We start from the raw sequence: 22,794 nt of genomic DNA, 5'->3' as shown, positions 1-22,794 counted from the left end.
CCTGTAAGCCGTCTCATCACCGTTGGTGATAAGACCCACCACTGTAGTGTCGTCCGCAAACTTCACAATGATGTTGGAGCTGTTAGTGGCTGTGCAGTCGTAGGTGTAGAGTGAGTACAGGAGAGGGCTCAGTACACACCCCTGTGGAGCACCAGTGTTCAGTGTGATGGGGGATGAGGTGATGCTGCCCAGTCTGACCACCTGGCGTCTGTCAGACAGGAAGCTAAGGATCCAGCTGCAGAGGGAGCTGCTCAGTCCTAGATCCTGCAGTTTCCTGTCCAGCTTCGAGGGAACGATGGTATTGAATGCTGAGCTGTAATCTACAAACAGCATTCTCACATACGTGTCTCTCTTCTCCAGGTGTGACAGGGCAGTATGTAGTGTCAGGGCTATGGCATCATCAGTGGACCTGTTGTGGCGGTATGCGAACTGTAGAGGGTCCAGTGAGTCGGGTAGTGCAGAGCAGATGAAGTCCCTGACCAGCTTCTCGAAGCATTTGCTTACGATGGGGGTCAGGGCTACAGGTCGCCAGTCGTTCAATGAGGAGATGGTGGAGGATTTGGGTACAGGGACGACGGTGGCCATTTTGAAGCAGGCTGGGACTACAGACAGAGAGAGGGAAAGGTTGAAGATGTGCGTGAACACTCCAGCCAGCCGAGCCGCGCATGACTTGAGGACGCGGCCGGGAATCCCGTCCGGACCAGTAGCTTTGCGTGCGTTCACCTTCCTGAAGCACCTCCGCACATCCTCCTCAGACACAGTGTGCGCACTGACGTCATCCGCGGTGCGCACACTGTCCGGTCTCATGGTGTTCGCTGCGTCGAATCTAGCGTAGAATACGTTTAGATCACGTTTAGACGTATATAAGAATGTATGAAGAAATATAAATAAATATATACACAATAACAGCAGCGTGATTTAAGTAATGAAGTGAAAACAATGTCCAGAATGTCCAGTGTGTGTAAGAACTGTATGTGTGGGTCAGTACTGTGTGGTGGTGTGATTGAGAGACCGTATCGCCTGCGGGAAGAAGCTCCTCCTCAGTCTCTCTGTGTTGGTCTTCAGGGAGCGGAATCGCTTTCCTGACCTCAACAGAGAGAACAGTCTGTTGTTGGGATGGCTGAGGTCCTTCACGATCTTCCTGGCCTTGGTCCAGCACCGCCTGCTGTAGATTGAGTGCAGGTCAGGGAGCTCGGAGCGGATGGTGCGCTCAGCTTTTTGATTGTTTGACATTTATTTAGGCCACAAGCAGAGAGTGCTCGATAGCTTTGGCCTTAGGAAACACAATTTTTACAGTTTCTTCCCGCAGTGAAGGTGACGATAGAAATCAGGAAGAAACATTAGCATAAAGTTTGAAGTCCAGTTTCAACAGAAGTTGAACTGCAGACAGCAACTTGTTGAAATGTCATCTTAAATTGGTCATGTGATTTGGACGCGCTGGTGCGTCTGTCAACCCCACAGGGTTAAAAGTTGGTAAGTAGGCGTATACCTATTAATGACATCAAAGTCTGTTAACATGTTTCATTCTCTGAGCCTCATCAGCCTCTTCTGTAGGACGTCCATCCACCATCCTGGCCTTCAGCAGCGCCAGACCCTTCTTGCAGGCTCTCTCTCTCCCCCCCCCCTTCCTGGTCTACGTCAGCCTTTCAGCCTGGTCAATTCAATTCAGTTTTATTTACACAGCACCAAATCACAACAACAGTCACCTCAAGGCGCTTTATACTGTGAGGTCGACCCTACAATAATACATACAGAGAAAACCCAACAATCATATGACCCCCTATGAGCAGCACTTTGGCGACAGTGGGAAGGAAAAACTCCCTTTTAACAGGAAGAAACCTCCAGCAGAACCAGGGTCAGGGAGGGGCGGGGCCATCTGCTGTGATTGGTTGGGGTGAGAGAAGGAAGACAGGATAAAGACATGCTGTGGAAGAGAGACAGAGGTTAATAATAACTAATAATGGCACCAAATATATGTAATTGTAATTCACCAACATACACCATGAGAATTTGCTCACGCTGTTGGTGTATAAAACAGATTTTTCCTTCTCAGTATTTGTTACTCAAATCATCAAAGGAATCATTGTCCCATCCATATTCTCTTCCACTGTTCCTTGTCGGGGTCGCTGGGGGGCTGCAGCCTATCCCAGCTAGAGCCGGGATGGGAAATCACTGCTCACTCATTTTAACATTAAGTATTGTTTATTTACACATTTGTCACATATTTAGATTCCATTTAGCTTTCTTTTACAATCAGTTTTTGCTAAAAAATAACAATAAAATATAAATGTACTTCATCGTGTTTATGGACATGAAACAGCAACTTTAGATCACTGACAACATCTGGAAAACTAAAGTCATCCATCCATTTGCGTCCGCTTATCCTTTTCAGGGTCGCGGGGGGCGCTGGAGCCTATCCCAGCTGTCATAGGGTGAGAGGCGGGGTACACCCTGGACAGGTTGCCAATCTGTCGCAGGGCCAACACACAGAGACAGACAACCATTCACACTCACATTCACTCGCACATTCACACCTATGGGCAATTTGGATTAACCAATTAACCTATCCCCACAAGCTGCATGTCTTTGGACGGTGGGAGGAAGCCGGACTACCCGGAGAGAACCCACGCAAACACGGGGAGAACATGCAAACTCCACACAGAAAGACCCCGGCCTGATGGTGGAATTGAACTCAGGACCTTCTTGCTGTACGGCAACAGTGCTAACCACCGTGCCACCGTGCTGCCAAAAAGAAAAACTAAAAAAAAGGATAAGCGGAAGTGGATGGATGGAAACTAAAGTCATATGAAAGCTAAAATATAACATTGCTTTAAACTTTCACTTACCACAATATGACACTTGGAAAAACCAGTAAGTTTAAAATCATTAGTCAAACCTTTCCACACTACACTATCATAACTGCCCACATGACCCCTTAAACCAGCTAAATGTTTGTCTGTAATTTTCTTAATATACAATGTCGTTACACTGGTGCTACTGGAAATCTTCGATGTGTTGTAATGGGACAGTTTCTGATCTCCTCAGCCTGACCTGTATGCGCTCCACAGGATCATATTCTATCTCTGTTTAATCTCTTAGTACAAGAAGTAGTAAGTTTTCTTTTTGTATGCTGACTGTGTTCTGTGACCACGTTGTGCAGAGAACTCGTCTCTGTAAATGATTCTAAGTCTTATTAGTCAAACAGCCGGCAGGCTGCTCCTCTTTATGTTGTTTTTGGCCTGCAAAGGCAAAGTAAACCTCACAAAGACCAACTGTTTGTGTGAACGCTTTAAGATCCCATAGCAGTGGAGAAAATTGGAGCACAAATTAATTTTCCAAAAATTATTTTTCATTATTTAAATACTTGGTTATATTTTTTATTTGCCTTCTCCTTGATTAATTAAAATATCATTTTCATGTTTCTCTTTCAAAAGAAAAAGATATAATTATGTAATATACAATAATCATAATATAAAGTAATCTGCTAATAAAGTAAAAATTCTTAGCTCTACTCAGTTTGATTGACAGGACAGATGATCAACAACAACAGATGTTGTTGAGACAGTTTAATGCTCTTGTTTCAGCTGCAGCTCTCACTCAGTTTCATTTCTGGATTCTGACGTTGAAGCAGTCGCATTGCAGGTTTGTGGGAGGGGCCGAGCACAAGGACCGTCAGGTTTTACTGTGAAGGATTACAACTTTCTTTCCCCTCTGTCCAACAAATGCAGTGCGAGTCAAAGCTGTGATTAAATCAACTTATTTTATCCTTTGAGAAACGAGCATTACAGTTAGCCTTCCTGCCACAGACAGGTGAGGATCTTCATTTGCTTTGGACAAAATAAAGCCGGTGTCTTCCTGTTTTTCTCCTGCCAAGCAGGTCCATCATCCTGTCATTAACCTGAGGTTCGCACAAAGAGTGGACACAAACACACTGTGTAAATATTTACAAGAGTTTTTATTGAACAGCAGAGGTTACTGGGAAACGGGGATATTGTAGCTGGAAGGGAAAAGGGCGGGCCTAGAAACAGGATCGCAGAGAGTCGCAGCGAAGAACTAAGACATCAGAAGGGAGATGACAGCAATGCAGTTTCTGTGCTGGGCTCTGAAACCTGACTGAAACTCTTCAAATGAACCATTCCTCTGCAGATAATCTGTTAGCTGTTTGACAACTACTCTTTCAAGACAGAGACGGATCAAGAAAATTTGGGGGTCAAAGGGCAAGAGATTTGGTAGGGTGGTACAGCGGTCCCTCGTTTATCGCAGGAGTTACGTTCCAAAAATAAGCCGCGATAGGTGAAATCCGCGAAGTAGCCAACTTTATTTTTTACAATGATTATAGATGTTTTAAGGCTGTCAACCCCTCACTGCACACTTTATACTCTTTTCTCAGACAGACGTGAACATTTTCACACTTTTCTCTCTTGTTTAAACTCTCGAAGTTCAAACCTTTGTAGAAAAATGAGTCCAGTATTATAGGATGAAACCAAAGGTCAAACCCTGTTTTCAGGTCCAGAACATGAGAGTAGAGCAGCTGCAGAGAATTCAACATTAATGAATCAACGGTACGGAAGTAGAGGAAGCAAGAACAGTAACTTCTACCTTCCCTTAGCATGGCGAGAAGTCCAACTTTTTGTGTGATGGTTAGCATCGTCCTCTGCCTTTCAGGTGCTGCTGCACAGCTGCCTTTGATGGCGCAAAACGTTTTGTCAACATTGTTGTTTGTTGGGGAGAAAACCTACAAACATACAGTCCAGCACTTCAGAGTCACGAGGCTAGGATTTGCCCGTCGTTGCCAAGTTACCTGCTCCTCCCAGGCTGATCACATCCACCTCAGAGGTGGTGAGAATAAACACGAGACCTCGATGATGCTTCAGTGCGGAAACTGTGACGTTTCACTAACGGCGCACCCTGGTGGTAAGAGAACACCACGAAACAGGACGGTGTTTGAAGTCTAAACAGTCGAGACGATGACATCACATGATGTGGAAATGTTTTATTCTTACAGAGATTACAGGCAGAGTCACTGGTTTGGATCGGTCCTTCAGAGCGTCACCGAGACACCTGAACCTGATGCAGCTCTGAATGTCACAGTCGTGCTGAGCAGCTCAGCTAGCAGGAAGTAAATGTGAGTTATTGATCTTTGCTGATTTATCAATGATCAATCATCAGGAAACAAAGGCACGGAATCAGCTGCAGTTAGAAATGTTCCAACAGTTTAACATGAAGGGCGAGACAGAAGCGACTCCATTGGTCACGTGACGGGCCTCGACTGATCGATGCGTTTCAGGCGACGGGTCAGTCTGAGCAGCTACGCTCCGGGGTATTCAAAGACGGCGGCAGCTCCCATCCCGGTCCCGATGCACATGGACACAACGCCGTACGCCCTGCGGGGAACACAAGAGGGCGACAGTGAGAACACGTTTTCAAACGTACGAGGAGGTGAACGCGTGACCGTCGACACCGACCTCCTGCCTCTGCGTTTGAGCTCGTTGAGCAGCGTCACCACCTGCCGGGCGCCGGTGCAGCCCAGAGGGTGACCCAGAGCGATGGCGCCACCGTTCGGATTCACCTTCTCCGGCGGGATGCCCAGCTTCTCCACGCTGTACACCGCCTGAGAGGAAACGCCACCACCACCACCAGCGAGACAGAGGTGGGGGCCAAAGGTTAAAGTGATAATCTTTATTTAAAAAGACAAAAGCAAATGAACAAAGTCTGGAGACTGAGAGGTCAAAGGGTAAATTCCTGCATGTGGAAACGCTTTGATGACTTCATAGTTTATCTGTACTGTGTTAAAGAGATACTGACTGAAGCTGAACTCGGGCCGTACTGCAACACGGTACCACAAGGTGGCGCACAGAGTCACTGTGATATTTATTTAAAAACAATGTTATCATGCTTGACTCTGATTGGTCAGTAAGACCATCCATCCATTCTCTTCCACGTATTCTTAACAGCCTATCCAAGCTACCATAGGGCAAGAGGCGGGGTCACCCTGGACAGGTGGCCAATCCACCACCAACACAGAGAGACAAACAACCATTCACACGCACACCTATGGGCAATTTAGAATCACCAGTTAACCCCACTGACTGTTTGGACTGTGGGAGGAAGCCGGAGAGAACCCCCACAGACAGAGACTCCACACGGAAAGGCCCCGCCTTCTCGCTGTGGTGCAACCGTGCTGCCTACCACGCCAGTGTGCGACCCGTCAATAAGACTAAAAAAGGGATTGAGTTTATACACACACACATATAGACTCACATGCTGCCCCCTGCTGGCAGGAGTGTTAGTTTGGAGAGAGTAGCTACCTGCCTGAAGCGACACGTCGTCTCTGAACTCACCTGACTTGCAAAGGCCTCGTTAATTTCAAACACATCGATATCCGCCACAGAGAGTCCTGCAGAGAGAAGAACTCAGACATGTTGGACAAACTCACACTTTCCTCCACGTTCACGGGTGAGCTAAGCCCCGCCTCCCAGCTTTAGGAGGAGGCAGGAACCTGTAGGAAACATGCTAACGATACTGGAACAAAGATCTCTGGGTTAATTACGTCTTTCGTGAATCTTAATCTGAAGTCGGAGGAGGACACGTCAGCGTACAAACACTTCCTACCTGCCTGCTGCAGAGCTGCAGGGATGGCGTACGCCGGTCCGATGCCCATCACATCAGGAGGGACGCCCACCACCGCGCTGGCCCTCAGGACCCCCAGCACCGGGAGACCCAGCGCCTCGACCGCAGACCTGCGACCGATCAGGACGGCCGCCGCGCCGTCGCTCACCTGGCTGGAGTTACCTGAGACAAACGAGCACGTGAGCTCCTGACGGCCGAGCGAGATTCATTCTGCGGCCCCGCCCGCACTCTGACCTGCTGTGGTGCTGCCGTCGGGCTTGAAGGCCGGCCGCAGTTTGGCGAGCCCCTCCAGCGTCGTCCCCGGTCTCACGCCCTCGTCTCTGCTGACCGTCACCTGACGCTCTTTGCCCTCGTCGTCCACAAACTTGGTGGTAACGGGGACGATCTCGCGGTCGAACAGACCCGCCCTCTGCGCCCGCGCCGCACTGTGTGGAGGAAGGACCGGGATTTGGTTGCAATGGAAACAGAAACAATCCTAAACATGCGTCAGTTTGTTTGACTTGGCTGCTCTAAACACTCAAGTTTTTTCTGCTCTTGCATCTCTGTGATGTCACAGAAGAGGGGACAGAAGCTTCCAGGCAGCCAATCAGAGGAAAGTTAAAGGGGGCTGGCCTTAAAGTGGGGCTGGACCGAGCGGATTATTTATGTCACGCGCGGAGTGAAAATATGGAGCAGGAGATTCTTGCGTGTTGCTGAGACGTTCTTACTTCTGCTGGGAGCGGAGCGCGAAGGCGTCCTGCGTCTCTCTGGAGACGCCAAACCTCTCTGCCACATTCTCCGACGTGATGCTGCAGAACAAACACGACACGTCTCAGTTAAGACAAAAATAACCGTTAACATTTCAGCTGGGAGTCATATTTCAGCTTTTTATAGACGGTAACCGACAAAGTGACGCCTGTCAGGAGTGACGTGACTCAGACTCATTTTTGAATCACTTCAGGATAAATTCTGCAGCTGGTTATGATCAGAACGTCTGCTCACACATGCAGCACTGTGTGAGAATAATGAGTGTTTATCAGCGAAATCAGGAACAATAAATTATGAAACGTCCTCCTTTCAGCTGGACAGGATCTACAATCTGATTCGCCGATGCTCGGCGCGTCGACGATCATAAACAACATCTGGAATTATAAAGCGTCTCACCCCATGGGAATGATGCAGTCTCTGGCTTTGTCGTTGTCCATCAGCCTGGAGCTCAGGTCGCCCGGGTTACCGATCCCTCGCAGCGACATGCTCTCCACGCTGCAAACAAACAGGAAACGCATCACTTCTGTCAGTGTGTCATAAAAACTGTTAACATGTCCACGCACTGCCATAGGAGCTTAATCCCAGTGTATGACCATGACTGTGATCTGCTCAGGATTATTATGGTATGTCCACTTTAATGTATTTTTGATCAATTTGTGTTTAGTTTTTAAATCAAATGTGACTTTTTATAAATTCAGATATTATTATTATTATTATTATTATTATTATTATTATGTCAGATTAAAGTTCAAAGAGATCTAAATTCACTGTTTGTGTCTAACCTGTAATTTTCCTGACTCCTTAATTTTATTTCAAATAAGAATTTTTAGAGGAAGAAAACACATTTGGACTTTTTAAAACCACGACCATCTACTCACTCACTGTTTATAATAAACATTTTAATGAATTATGAGGTAATTATTGGCAGAACTGGGCCTCCGTACATCGATGGCATAGTACATTTTATAAATTAGCTAAGAAAAGTAAAATAGTTCATTGTGTGTGTTTATTTAAAAAAATTAAACTTCACCTGTTTACATGAAAAATATTCTTCATGTTTAAAACTCTCAGCTTTACTTGAGCAATTTTTTTAACAACATCTGGATCGAGTGTTAAACCCACCCGCAGGCGAGGCCGAGGTCGATGGCTCTGCTCCTGATGGCTCCTGCACACACGGGTCAGAATTCGGTCATTCAGGTAAAAACCGGGCGGTTGGGTTAGTGGGAGCACGGCGGCGTTACCTGCTACGTTAAAGAGCGCCTGCAGGCCGGAGGAGCACTGCCGGTTCACCGTGTAGACGGGCACCGACTCAGGGAAGCCGCTGAAAGGAGGACGGAGCGGTGAGGAGCGCAGACAAACAGCAGGAGAGAGTCAGAGGCGTCAGACTCACCTGAGGAAGTGAGCCACTCGGGCCATCAGTGCGCCGGCGCCGGGCTGGAGCACGTTACCTGAACAGACAGAGGTTACATCTTCACCTACCTGCAGACAGGCGAGTCAGCCGACACATCAGAGCAGACGCGAAGGACAAAGCCTCACCCACACAGACGTCTCCCAGCCGCTCAGGCGACAGTCCGACGTCCTTCAGCACGGCCGACATCACGGCGCTCAGCAGCTCGTCAGGCGTGGTGTCCTGGAGGTGCGGAAAGAGTTAAACAGGACTTTATTCACAGCAAAGAAGAAGAAAATAAATAAAGATCCCACAGCGCCCACCACAGCAAAACACGTTTAAACTTTGAGCCCGAATTTCAATCTTAAAAATATTAATAAAGTGAGGCCCGCTGTCACTGGAGGTCAAAGGTCATCCTGACCACATGCTGTCAGCCTCACAGAAAATAATCTGCGTGATATCAAACAACACATTCAAATAATTTATATATAAAACACTGTTGTGAGAATTTTCTTTGTATTTATGTCCATGTAAACTTTGTCTCTAAATAGAAAACTGATCAAACAACAGCTGCTCTGAACCTAAACCCCGCCTGCTTAAATAAAGCGCGTCTAAAGAAAATAATCTGAAATAAAAAGTAAGATTAATGATAAAGTGACTTAACTGGGCGTCATATTAAGTTTCCTCTGAACTGCAGCTTAAAACCAGTGAAAATCACCGTAAATACGGCCGTAAAGCAAACTTCGTGGTTTTCTGGCCTCACCTTCGCCACAGTTGGCAGGTAACCTGCACTCACCTTAAAGCCTCCCCTTTTGGCCTTTCCGATCGCGGTCCTGCGGCCGTGAACCACCACCACGTCCTCCGGGGAGCTGCGACTGCTCGCCGCTGTCGCCGAGCCGCAGTCCGACCTCCGTAAGTCCCGCCTGAAGTTGCCGGGACGCAGGTGTCCGGAAATGATATTCAGCCTGTGCATGACGGCGGAGGAGCAGCGAGGAGCTGAGAGGAGACTCGCGGAGCGGAGTTCGGCTCCAGACTGGACTCTGAACCCAGAGTCCGCTCCAACAACATCCGGGTTCGTAAAGCCAGGACGGGAGGAGCGGAGGGACAAACAGTGCGCGCGCATGCAGCGGATTTATCAGGTCAGACGAAAAGAATCAGAAAATTTTAATTATCCCCAATTAAGATAGGACAGAGCAGCATGTCGATGAAGATAAGGCCAGGGCATAAACAGGCAATAAGAGTGAGATAATAACAAAGGTGGCGCTCCTCCTCCTCTCGGTCCTGCAGGAAATGCAGCGGAGGCGTCGCCCAGAGGGGAGGCATTGAAATGCGGGGAGAAGAATGTGAGCGGGGTCGTTGATGATTTTGGCTGCCTGTCTGAGGCCTGTTGGCTGAAAACCTGCCAGAGTTCTGACAGGCCAATGACTGTAGAGCACACTGATGCAGTGCGCTGCAGTCTGTTCCTGTATGAAGGCTGAGGGAGTGGGACCAGCAGGTGATGGAGGTCATGATGCTTCCAGGAAGGCATCGTAAAAAGTCATCATGATGGGCGTGCTGACTCCAAAGGAGTTGAGTTTCCTAAGGAGGTGTAGCTGTTAGGTGGCACCTCCTGAGAATCTCCTCTGTGTTGGCAGAGAATTTCAGGAGGTTGTCAAAGATGGTTCCCAGGTATTTGTACTCCTCAGCTACCTCCGCGGGCTTCCTGTGACTGAAGCAGCCAGATCCCTCTGCCTGCTGGAGAAGGTCACCACCGCATTTCAATGCCTCCCCTCTGGGCGACGCCTCTCTTTGGTTTTGCTCACATTCAAGTTTGGAGCTGTCACACCACTCTACAAACTCCTGCAGGGCGGCCTGTGGTGCTGTGAGGGCCTGACAGCAGTGACAGGAGAACTGTGTCATCAGCATATTTCACCAGGTGACAGAAAAGCGTTATTATATATTATAACACGTTATTATATGTAGAAACACTGAGGGTAAATCTTTGTTCATTCACATCGAGCCAAAGGTCAGATTATTTATGATTTCATTCAGTATTTAACCATTTTTACTCTTTACGTTTGTAATTTTTAATGTATAGAAGTTTTTGTTTTTCTCGTTTCCCAAACATTTTGGAAAAACGTCAGAATTTGAAGCTGTTATGTTGATTTTTTTTTAAATGTTTGTAATCTGTAATCATGTGAAATAAACTGGATTCTTTCAAAGTTTGGATTTCATGACCTCCTTTTCCTGCCTGAAAGTTACCAGAAAATATTTGATAAAAAGTAAACAACGAATCAAATGTTTTCATAATTTATTTAATCAGAAAACATTTTTCTTACTTCAAATTTCATTTGTGCTTTCTTGCACAAACTTTGATTTGATAAACGAATCAAACCAAAGTTAATGGAAATGCAGTAAAATTCCATTTTTATGTGAATTTATTACATGTTTCATGTTTCATTCACAGACTCGCTGGAATCATTTCTTCCCTCTGAAACGTTCAGATGGGATTTTTTTTCAGCGTGAGACAAAAAAACTGAGACTCAGAGAAAAATCCATCAAACCTTTTATTTCCAAATGTGTCACAGTAACAACACATCGATAAGGCCGCCGACTCACTGCACAGTCTGGCTGAAACAGACGACAGGAAACAAACAAACTTTTTCTTCATCTACAATCATTAAAAAAAAAAAAAAAAAAAAAAAACATTTTCAGATTACACAAAGAAAAAGAGGAAGACGAGTAGTGTCTGTCACAGAAATCCATTTACACACCTTCAACAAAAACCTAGGATAACATAGGTACACATGTGATTTTCAAAGTAAGAGCCCGAGGATTTTGAACTACAAACAACTTAAATACAGAGTTAAAATCACAGGAACATTTCAGTGAAACGTCCTTTTAATTGCTTCAAACAAATCAGAAACAGAAAATCAGGAATGTGATGAACCGTCCACGAACACAAACTAAAATAAAACTTTGATTCCTTCATCAACAGCAGGAATGTTTAAGAATCTCACTTTTACAAATTTTATTAAATTCAAACGTTTTCTTTAAGGCAACAAACTGAAAACCTTCAGAGACGCTGCTCGCCCAGTCCTCCCAGTTTATGTTTGGAAGAAGTCCCCAAGTTCCTGAAAAATCTTAAAGCTCTGCTCCAGGAGAAGAAACTGTCTGACCGACCAAAATTAAACAGTTGCATTTGTGCGCCGCTTTATTTATTTATTTATGGCACGTTTGCACCAAAAGGTATTTATTGGAAATTCCTGTGTTTAAAAACAAAGTTTAAAACCTAAAACGAACAAAGCGTTCAGCAGAAACAAACAGATGCTGTGACTGAGGCCAATACAGCTGTGCTGAAGCTCAAACAGGGCTGTCGTCTAATACCACTCGGCACCACAAGAGGGCGCAGTGAGACCTGAACCGTAATAAAGCTTCCCAAGAACATGAGGGTGGAACAGAGAAACAGTTCAGGTGAAAACATCTGGAGCAGAATTTCAGGATTTTAAAGTCGCGCTGAGCTGGTGAACGTTTATATCAAACGCTCAGTAACCAGATCAGAGAGCGAAATATCCTGACAGCCGTGACAGAGCTCAGAGGAAAAACTCCCACAAACAGCTGAATCAGACTACAGGGAACATATTGTCCTCCTGCTTCAGAGCTGATGTTCACATTCAGACTGCGGCCACACAAAGTCAAATCAGTGCTTGTGTCTCTTTAATTATCTGGTTAATGTCCACCGTGAGTAATGAAAGATGTGTTCGATCATCTCAGTCGCTTTTAAAAGCAAACACACTCGTCTGTACTTGCTTTTATCTGGTGACCTGAATATCTGATTGATTGTAGTTTTAGTGTTTAATCAATAGATATGATCGACAGCTTGTGGAAGTCCTCTGTGGTTCTGTGGACTGAACAGACTAACATAAGACCTTTAAACGGGGCTTTCAGACAGGATTGCACAGGTGTTTGTAGTGTGATGTCTGCTGACAGCTGTGGATTAATCTGCCACTGAAAGTAGTCCTGACCAACCTGAAGCCATCGTCTTTTCTTCCAACTCCTACGTAACGGAGACGATGAACACAGGCAGCGTTGGAGGGACGTCTTCTTGTTTCTTCATGTTTCCATCGAGTCGTCGTTGTTCCGTCTTTGAGGCTCAGCGAGTCCGTCTTTCCTTCGGCAACTTCCTGAGAACTCCACAGTTTTAAAGTCAACATGGCAGTGAAGCAGGAATCTCTGCGGCGCCCTCCGTTCCGCCCGTCAGGCGTAGAAGATGAGCTCGGGGATCTGGCCTCCCTGCACGCCAGTGCCGTTGGTGCTGTCGGAGGAGCACTGGAACTGGAAGGTCACTTTCCCACACTGCACCTCGGTCATGCCCTCCTGGCCGAAGTAGCTCAGCTCGTTGCCGTCCAGCACCACGCTGGCGGTGTAGAAAGTGTCCGGCTCGATCTGCACCGGGTACTCGAACGACACGGGGAAGGTGCTGCTCGAGCCGTCGGAGAAGTACTTGATGATGCGCTGGGCCATCGGTACGCCCTGGCGCTTCAGCTCGATCTTGGCGCTATATTCGGCCGAGCCGCAGCTGGAGCCGTACAGGCCGAAGCCGGCGATGAAGACGCGCTTGTCGACCGCGAACTGGATGCTGTCGCAGCGACCTCGGTACCGCCACTGGTTGCTCCTGTAAGCGCAGGACTGGAAGCGGTGGCAGCGTTGCGGCGACAGGCCTTTACGCGGTTTGGTGCAGAACAGCAGATCGGGCTTGTTGGCGGCGGTGTACCACAGGAAGATGTCATTGGTCTCGTTGAGCGTGAGCACGCCAGACTGCGCCGCCCCGTTGGCAAAGTCCTCCAGCGCCATGGTGGGGATGCGGATCAGGTAGATGGCCTTACCCAGCACCAGGCGCTTGTTCTCGATGGTTGGCGGCAAATCCTGCCTCTGACACTCGGCCTCGGCCCAGTTCAGCGCCGCCTCGAACACCACCATCTCTTTGGCGTTGAGCGTTTCCCGCCGCAGGATGCTCTCCAGCGTCTGGACGTCGATGTCGCAAAAACCCTCAGAGCGCAGCGCGAGCTCGGCCTGCGCGTCGATCACCTCCCAGCAGCGCTGCGTCAGGTCGGGTTCCTCGAACAAGCAGCTCTGCGACAGCAGCACGCAGGCGTTCTTTGCACTCAGGCTGGTCTCCAGGAAGTTGACGCAGGCTCGTGCCAGATGAGGTACGATGTACTTCTTGGCAGCATAGAGGGTGGCGAGCACCGTGTCGGCGCAAAGGTCGATCTCATCGCAGTAGATGTACCTGCGGAAGCAAAGGCACGGTTGTGGGTGAGCGGTCAGGTGTTTGTGTAACGAGGTGAACAAAATCAAAGGTTGACGCACTTCAACATGGCGAGGAAGGACGGTGGTTCTACGTCGGGGATGCGGATCTCGTCCTGATCCTCGGCCAGCTCGCCGTAGAACATGGCGTGGAAGACGGAGCTGCCGACAGCCAGGACGTACTGCCAGAACAGAGAACAACGAGGACGATGTCAGAGTCGAGAGTTACACTTTGAACACAACGACGCCCTGAGATTATCAAAGCTCAAAGAACAGGAGAACCACAACTGCATTTTATATCCTTTCACAACACTTGTGGTTACTTTAATTACCAATAAAAAACAATATTATAAACTTCCAGGAATAACAAAAAACATGATGCTGAGATTTAAACTGAGTCTAGCTGACGGGGGTGAAGTGGTGGCGAGTTTCAGACACGAGGCGTGGAGCAGCTGAAGGCTTATGGCGAGTAAACACTGGAGCCAGTGATGCTAGATCTGGTTAAAGCGCAGAACTCAAAGCGCTTTATACAACATTCACCCTCCCCCCTCTTAAGTGCTTTCTAGCTAACATTTACACTCTGACGGATGCTTCGGGGAGAAACTTGGTATGTTGCCCACGGATACTTTAGCATGCAGTCAGAAATCAAACCACCAAACTTGAATTCATAGATGCCCTGATCTCCGGCCACAGACGCAATGCTCTCCGGCCACAGACGCAATGCTCTACATTCTGATTAAAGACAAACTGTTCACTGAGTGATTTGACACAGCCCGGTGTTCACATGCAGATCAAGGCTGTATCTGTTCTACGCTCTTTTATGGACCTTGGCATTGTATTTTTGATCCTTTTAGTTGTATGCTCATCTAATGGCTGAGCACTGATTACATACGACAGGCAAACACTTAAATTTAAGACTCTCCCATTCGTCTCGGGCTGATCCTTTGCTGGAATCTGGGCGACGCCAGCCCGCCCTGACCGGACCCTCCGACCGGCTTCTTCCGCCTACCTCTTCCTAACCAAGAAACGCTACAGGAAACGCGGTAGAAGGAGCGGCCGTCGCGTTCGCCTCAGGGTCTACTTTGAAGCCAGAGCCACAGGCTACCCACATGCCAGCCTGGACATTTGATCTTCTTTCCCTCCTTGCAGGAGCGCTCTGATGCTAAGTTGCTCACCCACCGTTGGATCTGCTCGGCTGACCATGAAGCTTACCCTGCCCTTCCGGTGGCATGTTTTCCTGCTCAGGTTTGGATAACATCGCTCCGACGCGGAGTTTGCTGAAGCAACCTAAGTGTCCTACGACGCACCACCCGTGGCGATTTAGCCCCTAAGATACGGATGGCATTGCTCAATGTCAGGTCGCTGGTCAATAAGACCTTTCTCTTAAACGACTTCCTCTCCACTAACGGGATTGATGCTTTATTCCTGACTGAAACCTGGATTCGTCCTGGTGAGTTCATCCTTTTTTCCGATCTTCTTCCATCGGATTGTGTCGCTTTTAGCTCACCAAGGATTACTGGTAGGAGTGGCGGCGTAGCCTCGGAGATGACTGCATCCACGACCACACTCTGCGTGGTGGTTTACCGACCGCCTAAATATAGCAAATGTTTTATCACGGACTTTGCTGATCTCCTAGGTTCGGTTCTTTTTAAATATGGTTGTGTTCTCATTGTCGGTGATTTTATCATATACACTTGCTGTAAGGATGACCCCTTTGCTAAAGACTTCCTTGCTTTAACAGACTCTTTTAACCCAGTGGGTTAATGACCCAACGCATGTTAAAGGACAGACTTTGGACTTGGTTTTTTCATATGGTCTGGACATTTGTGAATGAATATTTTGTCTTCTTTTGCAGCCATTCTTTCCTGAACCTCCTTGAAGCTGTTTGTTGTTATTGTGTTGCTGTGATATTCTGGTTTTATAGTCAGCTCCATGCAAACATGGTTTCTGCTAAAGCGCGACAGCCTTTCATTAACTACTGATCGCTCCAGTGTTCAGAAATCAGCTGAGTCTTTAGCTAGAATCATGTGACCACAGATGTCCTTATTCAGCCTGCTCTGAGATCTTACTGAGACCAGTCTGTGCTCCTCACTGTATTTCTGACCCTCAGGCGGTGATGTCCTAACGTTTGCAGAGACTCAGCTGAAAGCATTAGAGTTGATAAAGCTGCCTGAGGAGCGAGCTGGTTGTAAGTGCTGAGCAGAATCTTCTGGGCTCTGAAACTGTCGAGTGTTTGCGTTACCTTGTGTCCGGGCACCCGCTGCGTCCCCCCCGGTGGTCCCACGACAAAGTGAACATCTGCCATCATCTCATTGTTGAACATGACTGAATTCCTATAAGAACACAGCAGTTTTGAGGGGTCGCTTAATGAAAAGACACCAAAGCAGGAGCAACCTGTCAGACCTGCAAACTCATCTTTCAAATACAGAAATGCTGCATGTGTGTCTGAGAAAGCTGCATGATGATGGAGGGTGAACTAAACATCCAGGACTCGTTCTCGGGGCTCTCACATTCTTGCAGCAGAGCATTTTAAAGTAATTTCTGTCTTTTCCGGAGAGAATATTAATCCTTTCTCTCTAGTGCTGGATCTCGGCCTCCTCCACACACCCACCTCTCTCTGATGGTGGGGTACAGGCCCTGCCAGTTACAGCTGGTGATGCTGGTGTTGTTGTTGGTGAGGTTCTGCTGCTGGTACTGCTGCACGGAGGCGGCCGGGACCAGCTTCTTGGTGGGAAACAGCTCCGCAGCCATCGTCCTGCAGTCAGACCGCGGACCCGCTCATGGCAGCCCGGGGAGCCGGTGCCACTGGAGGCCGGAGAGGAGAAGAGGAGCGCTGGGAAGAGAAACCAGAGTCTGCTTAAAACCCGCAGGATTTTAGATGCGCGGAGCTAACATTAGCACAGCCAAACACATCTCGATACTTTCACCAAGTGTTTCAATAAAAGCGACAACAAATGACAAATCTGCAGCAGTAAAACCCCGAACCGGTGTGAGCAGGCAGCCCGACCCCGGAGTCCAAAATAAAAACTCATCTTATAAACGTGTTCCGTTTGTGTTAGCAGGTTTATGCTAAGCTAACTGAGTTATTTGCCACTTTAAAAAGTTCATTTCGCTTCGAAACTTCAGCAGTTTGTTAAATCGGTGCGTTAACACTCACCGTAAAGCCGCACAGGTGTGCTTTCAATTATTTCCTCCTCATAAAACACGGTGTGTTGCTTTTTTGTGCGTTTGGCGGAGCAGCTCTTGTTTACCCGCAGGAGCCGCAGGCCTGTCAGCCAATCAGAGCGCAGCAGCGCCACACAGAGGCTTCTTCGTTTCCGTTTGGGAATCCAGCCTGAAGGCGAATCAGCGCCACCTGGCGGACCAGCGCTGCTTAAAAACCTGGTTTCTAAACCTTTAACAAACAGCTTAAAACTGTTAATATTTATTACATAAAATAATAAAAATAATTGATAGCCAGTCTAATTACAGAGTCTGGTCAATAATAATTATAGTGGTCGAGACTTAGATAAAGAAGAAATCAATCAATAAGATAGCAGAAAATCTTCTTAAAAAAACTAAACCTATGTGATAATCCGAGAGAAACTAAACTGACCGACTTCAAAGTGTTGTTTTTCCGTCTCTCGTTCCCGTCAACACTTAAAAAACAACAATGAAACCACGCAGGATGATATACAACATATTTCTTTATTGTTACTGATAAATCTGTCACTCTCCCACTCTGAAGGCAAAAAGACACAAAAAAGCCAAAAAACAAAACACAGTGTGTGAACTGTATGTACAGCCCGAGCAGCTCCCATCGTCCCTCCTGCAGTTTCACAATAAAACACATCCACAGTTTACAGGCAGGATTCAGTCTGGAGTTCAGCTCACAGATTCATCTGCAAACACTGCACAGAGACGGAGCCGCGTCCCCGAGTTTATCACCGAAGAGGAAGAAATGAGACGTGGTTACTGGAGGACATGTTGGCCTCTGTTAAAGAAGTCAGGATTCATTTTTATTCAGCTTTAAAATAAACTAAAGATATGATGGAAGCAAATTAAAATAAATACATTTTGTGCACTTTGTCAAAACTCACACTCTGAAATCTGTTGTTGCTCCACCAGACTTAGAAATATCATAAATGTGCTCCAGTGTGAGTCTGCTTGTTTTGCTCTGCAGGTTTCTGTCAGCGCTGAGAGAAAACCCGGCAGAACAGAACAAGAAGGAGAGCAAATTTAATCAGTTACACTCAGTGAAGCTGAAAGTCTTCAGTTCATCCAGATGAAGACGTATGAAAGACTGACGACAAACTGAAACTAATTTTGGGCAACAGAAGCTTCATAAGTGAGCGAGCGGCGTCTGTGCAGATTAGTACAAATCTTTAAACTTCTGAACCATTTAGGAACTCAGCGCTGACTCCATGTTGCTCTCAGCGGGCAGCCGAACATCATTTTCAACAAACTACTGAATGTTTTTGGCAACTTTGCAACATAAAAATAAAAGCTGCCATCACACGTGTTCAATCTAAAGCTGTGCTGTCGTCACTGAGAAAAGACTGAGACATTTAAGAAGCTGAAAACCATCAAACGGTTTGTTATCTTCGACACACGACTACACGACGCAAACGCTCTAAAATCTGTCAAACCGATGAGTTGTTTTTGTTTAACGGGATGAGGCAGTGAGGATTGAAAACGTCCACAACTTCCTTTTATGGAAGAAAAAAAACAACAAAAACGAATTGAATTGATTCATTTTAATGCAGAAATCAGCCAACTGTGTGGATATGCCCTTACTTTGGAAACCAAACAGGAAGTTGCCCGCTCGTATCGCGGACAAAACTTTTGAAAACAGCCTTGAACACAGACGAGTGCAGGTAAGGGTGAAAGTCATGGATAAAAAGCTTTTACAGGAAGCGTTCACGTCTCTGTACAGACTGCATTCATGCTCCACACGAGTTTACAGGAAACACTCAACCTTTGATCTTTCTGCTCACCGACCCGTTGAAACCGCCCTAAATACACTCTTTACACCAGTTAATAAATAGATTTGCTTTAATACCTAAAAACTGTACACACATATATCTGTTAAGTCTTTGTACACGCCGACCGTTTCACACCACGATGGGAAGCAGCTGCTTTCTGAGACGATGCGTTTGGTTAAAAAACACAGAAGTCGTTAAAACATCAGCAGAAACCCCGAAAAGAAGAAACGACACTTTCAAGTAAAACAGAATAAAAAAAGATCCGCCTCACGGCGAACAAACCGAGCTGGAAAGCAGATCTGAGGGCGCAGCACAGGTGTTACTCAGGTATGTTACAAGAAGGTAATTAGCATCAGCAACAGCAGGCGTCGGGATGAGTCGGAGGCGTCCGGGCCGATCCGTTTGATTTCTGGAGAGAAAAGCTTCGCCGCAGGGTCACGCCCACAAAAGCAGCCACATATCTTACAACCCGTGAGTGAGTGAGGAGAATCTTCCAGGTGAGGTTTCCCAAAAAGTCCCTGTTAGCGCCGCTCAGGGTTTAGAACAGAAAGCTCAGCGGATCAGAGATCGATGAGCAGCAGGAGGAGGAGGAGGAGCCAAAGAAACCCCATCAGAGCTCAGGTGCAGCCAAACGGCCTCTGTTGTCCAGTGAAGGATTACTGCTCAGTCCCAGCAGGTGGCGCCCTCTCAGGTTAACCCCGCCCTCTCCACCTCATGGCGTGGACTCTGCAGAGCGCAGTGAGGACCTTCATGTTCGGATGTTTGGGGCTGGAGCCAATCAGGCGCCGATTCTCTTTAATGTTGCTTCCCACCGAGCGCCAGGTCATCGCCAACAGCAGGGACGAGAACCTGATGGACCCAACGAGGGACGGCGACAGTGATGGGCCAAAGTTCCTGCCTGTGTGGGCGTGGCTCAGGTGGAGCACATTAAAGGCGGGGACAGATCCAGGACTGTCCTCGCCGCCGCTCAGCTCAGGACGGACAGACTAACAAACGGAGGTCGTGTGAAGGTTAAACTTGGCCGCCATCACCTCCCCGTCCCGACTCGTCTCCGGCGTCTCGGGTTTCTTCTGAGCGTCCGACAGAAAGAAGGCACGTTACGATGAGACGTCTGCGGCGAGCCCGGAGCTGTTCGAGGGAGAACGCACGCCGCGGCCTCCCGCGTGATAACTTCTTCCCCTCACTCAGAGGTCAGTTTGTTTTGTGGATCCGGGCCAGCCCGAGTCCAGCAGGGGGCGGGGCTTAACATGAGAAGAATCTTAAAGGGGGGGCGTGGGGGGGATTGAGGTGGGGTCACCTTCTGCAGAGGAAGCGACCTCCATCTGTCCAAAAATAAGAACCCCACCGAGAACGTCGGGGCGGTCAGCTGACCACATTCAGGTCATACGAAGACTTTGGCGAGCGCGTCGGCCCCGGCGCTGCCGATGTAGCACTTGGTGGGATGGAACGCCACGTCGTGGATGGACTCCTCGAACTTCTTACGATGTGCTGTGAACTCCTGGATGCAGGTTTTACTCTCCATGTTCCACAGACGGATCGAGCAGTCGTGACCTGACGGGAAGAGAGACAGCCAATCAGCACAGAGCAGCGACTGTAAATAAAGATGGAGGCCGTTACAGGACAAACAAATGATTGTTATTGTTGTTACATGGATACGTTTGTGTTTTTCATCATAAACAGACACTTCCTGGTTTCCTGATGCTGTGATTGGCTCGGCTGTGAGAACAGCGCGTTTTACTCCAGAGCTCTTAGAGTGAAAATAATAAATACAGGAAGTACCCGTAGGCTCTTTATAAAGTCTGATAATATTATGGGATGTGCCAGCTGGCGTGCGCTCGGATACTTACTTCCTGACATGAGGTAAAGGCCGTTTGGATCCACAGCGAGACTGGTGACAGCGTCCAGGTGGGCGACCATGGCGTGGATGAGCTTACCTTCAGTTTGAAACACGGTTAAAGTTTAAATTTGATCTGCGAGGCAACGAAAGGAGCGAAGCTGAGGACACGTCACGGCGTACCTGTGTTGTTATCGAAGAACTGGATGTGGCGGTCCTCCTGAGCGGTGATGGTGATCGGCAGCGTGGGATGGCTCAGCACTTTGTTGATCTTGCAGGGAGCTTCTGCGTGGAGGCGGGCGTGAGGAGGAAGGAGAACATTAGCAGTAAATACGTGTAAGCGTCAGCGCATCAGCTCGGCCTGCGGGCGGCGCCGTGACACCGACGACGCTTCGAAACGGCAGCAGAATTAACCGGCAGACGCACAAACGAAAGTCTCTGCGAACTTCTCGTCGACACATCTGAAGCCTGCTTCATCCTGCTCATTGGTGAACGTGATTTAGAGGCGGAGCTCTGCAAACGCCGTTGGGACGCAGAGTGACGAGCAAAACAAACGTCGTAAACTCAGATTTTACTCACAGCAGAACAAAAAACGGAGCGGAGACAAAAGAAAGAGACGGCTGGAGGAGCCCTCAGCAGCTGATCAGCTGTCAGCAGGTCGGTCACATGATCGGGGACAAACAGACTCACGTGGACACGCGGACGGTTCGTTTCCTCAGTTTGAACATGTGACGTGTTTCTGTCGTGAGTAAAATGTCTGTTTTTATTCACGCTCTTTGTTCTCGGGTTGTAAATACTCGCCGAGCTCGTGGTCGTACCTGGAGGACCGGCCGACTCCAGCTTCAGGACGAGCTGCTGCGTCTCCATGTTGAAGAGTCCGATGTGTCCGGTGTCGAAGGACGTCACCATGTGAGCCGGCTCGCTGCTCACCAGGTCGACCGAGGTCGGGACTCCGAGCTCTGAGAGAGAGGCAGAGACTCAGCACAGCGCCACTTAAGCTCCTCCTCCTCGAGGAGTAACTAAAGGTACATAAAACTGCGCCTCCTTGAAGCTGCGGTGCAGATGTTCTCACAGATGTTCTCTTACCTCCTCGCTCGTTGAAAACAGCGAGAGATGGCGAGGTGTCGGCGGCGCTCCACAGCCGCACCGTCCCGTCGGCCGAGCAGGAGAGGAGGCGGCGGTGAGCCGAGCTGTAGACCACACCCCACACCGCGTCCGTGTGACCGCACAGCGCCCCCCGCAGGACGGACGGCTCTGCAGAGGAAACGAGAGCAAATCCTCACGTGAAGATGTGAACACAGAGCACGAAGAAGGCGTGTGCTGGGAGGAGCCGGGTCGTACCATACGAGTCGTAGGGGTCGATGTTGGGGTTGGGAGTGTTCCAGCTCTGAATGGTGCCGTCTACGCCCCCGCTGAAACACTGCTCGCCGCTCGAGCTCATGGTGACGCACAACACGGCTCCGCTACAGGACGAAATCAGAATGACAGACACTTACGTTGGTTTTATGACCGCATGAACGGAGTCAGGCTGAAGGTGGGCGGTGCTGGGAACGCTCCCACGCTCACCTGTGGGCTCGGAATGTGTAGATGGGCTCCACGTCCAACGCCGCGCACCTGAGGATTGAAGCAGAGGAGTGAGACCGCCGGCTTCTAAAAGCCGTGTTCGTTTGTCCTGTAACATCAGCTCAGGCTGCAGACTGCACGATGCCACAGAAGCCCCGCCCAACTGCAGTTTAAACCTTCTGTTTGTGAGGGGCAGCCAATCAGAGGAAAGTTTGCTTAACCCTTTAAAGCCGGTCAGAGCGGACACGCTCCATTTTGCGTAACTATTTTTAAATCCCGGTAGCTCTGCAACCACGTAAGCTAGCGCAATAATTTTTTTTTCATATGAAACCGGAGGAGTTGTACTTACATCTTATGCCATCAGCTTGTCCTCGGTCACAGTT

General features: G+C 48.3%; 3 protein-coding genes across 4 annotated transcripts in view; all 3 read right to left on the bottom strand.

Moving 5' to 3' along the window:
• Positions 1 to 4,973: 4,973 nt before the first annotated feature.
• Positions 4,974 to 9,985, bottom strand: acaa1 (acetyl-CoA acyltransferase 1). Its single transcript, XM_040033646.1, has 12 exons — positions 9,561 to 9,985; positions 8,914 to 9,007; positions 8,768 to 8,825; positions 8,619 to 8,698; positions 8,500 to 8,542; positions 7,774 to 7,872; positions 7,338 to 7,418; positions 6,865 to 7,055; positions 6,613 to 6,792; positions 6,342 to 6,397; positions 5,466 to 5,611; positions 4,974 to 5,384 (listed from the first exon to the last, which is right to left on the bottom strand). Exons 1-12 carry the CDS (start codon positions 9,885 to 9,887, stop codon positions 5,309 to 5,311), a joined length of 1,431 nt encoding a protein of 476 aa, XP_039889580.1. The 5' UTR covers positions 9,888 to 9,985; the 3' UTR covers positions 4,974 to 5,308.
• Positions 9,986 to 11,313: 1,328 nt separating this feature from the next.
• LOC120734688 (BTB/POZ domain-containing protein 3-like) lies at positions 11,314 to 17,340 on the bottom strand. The gene is made up of 5 exons (XM_040033655.1): positions 17,208 to 17,340; positions 16,662 to 16,883; positions 16,293 to 16,383; positions 14,114 to 14,232; positions 11,314 to 14,033 (listed from the first exon to the last, which is right to left on the bottom strand). Exons 2-5 carry the CDS (start codon positions 16,799 to 16,801, stop codon positions 13,001 to 13,003), a joined length of 1,383 nt encoding a protein of 460 aa, XP_039889589.1. The 5' UTR covers positions 16,802 to 16,883; positions 17,208 to 17,340; the 3' UTR covers positions 11,314 to 13,000.
• Positions 17,341 to 17,718: 378 nt separating this feature from the next.
• strn (striatin, calmodulin binding protein) overlaps positions 17,719 to 22,794 on the bottom strand; it is a 33,224-nt gene continuing 28,148 nt past the window's right edge. For both annotated transcript variants that reach the window (XM_040033638.1, XM_040033639.1), the window contains exons 12-18: positions 22,415 to 22,462; positions 22,190 to 22,311; positions 21,935 to 22,102; positions 21,667 to 21,807; positions 21,032 to 21,133; positions 20,862 to 20,948; positions 17,719 to 20,565 (exon numbers count right to left, since the gene is read on the bottom strand). In XM_040033638.1, the coding sequence (XP_039889572.1) occupies positions 20,396 to 20,565; positions 20,862 to 20,948; positions 21,032 to 21,133; positions 21,667 to 21,807; positions 21,935 to 22,102; positions 22,190 to 22,311; positions 22,415 to 22,462 (838 nt within the window). In that variant the 3' untranslated portion in view covers positions 17,719 to 20,395. The remainder of the gene's footprint in view (positions 20,566 to 20,861; positions 20,949 to 21,031; positions 21,134 to 21,666; positions 21,808 to 21,934; positions 22,103 to 22,189; positions 22,312 to 22,414; positions 22,463 to 22,794) is intronic.

The sequence above is a fragment of the Simochromis diagramma genome, unplaced genomic scaffold (assembly GCF_900408965.1).
Source record: "Simochromis diagramma unplaced genomic scaffold, fSimDia1.1 OVJJ01000571.1, whole genome shotgun sequence".
Classification (NCBI taxonomy): Eukaryota; Metazoa; Chordata; class Actinopteri; order Cichliformes; family Cichlidae; genus Simochromis; species Simochromis diagramma.
Note: the sequence above shows the minus strand (reverse complement) of the source record. Positions and strands in the feature narration are given on the sequence as shown.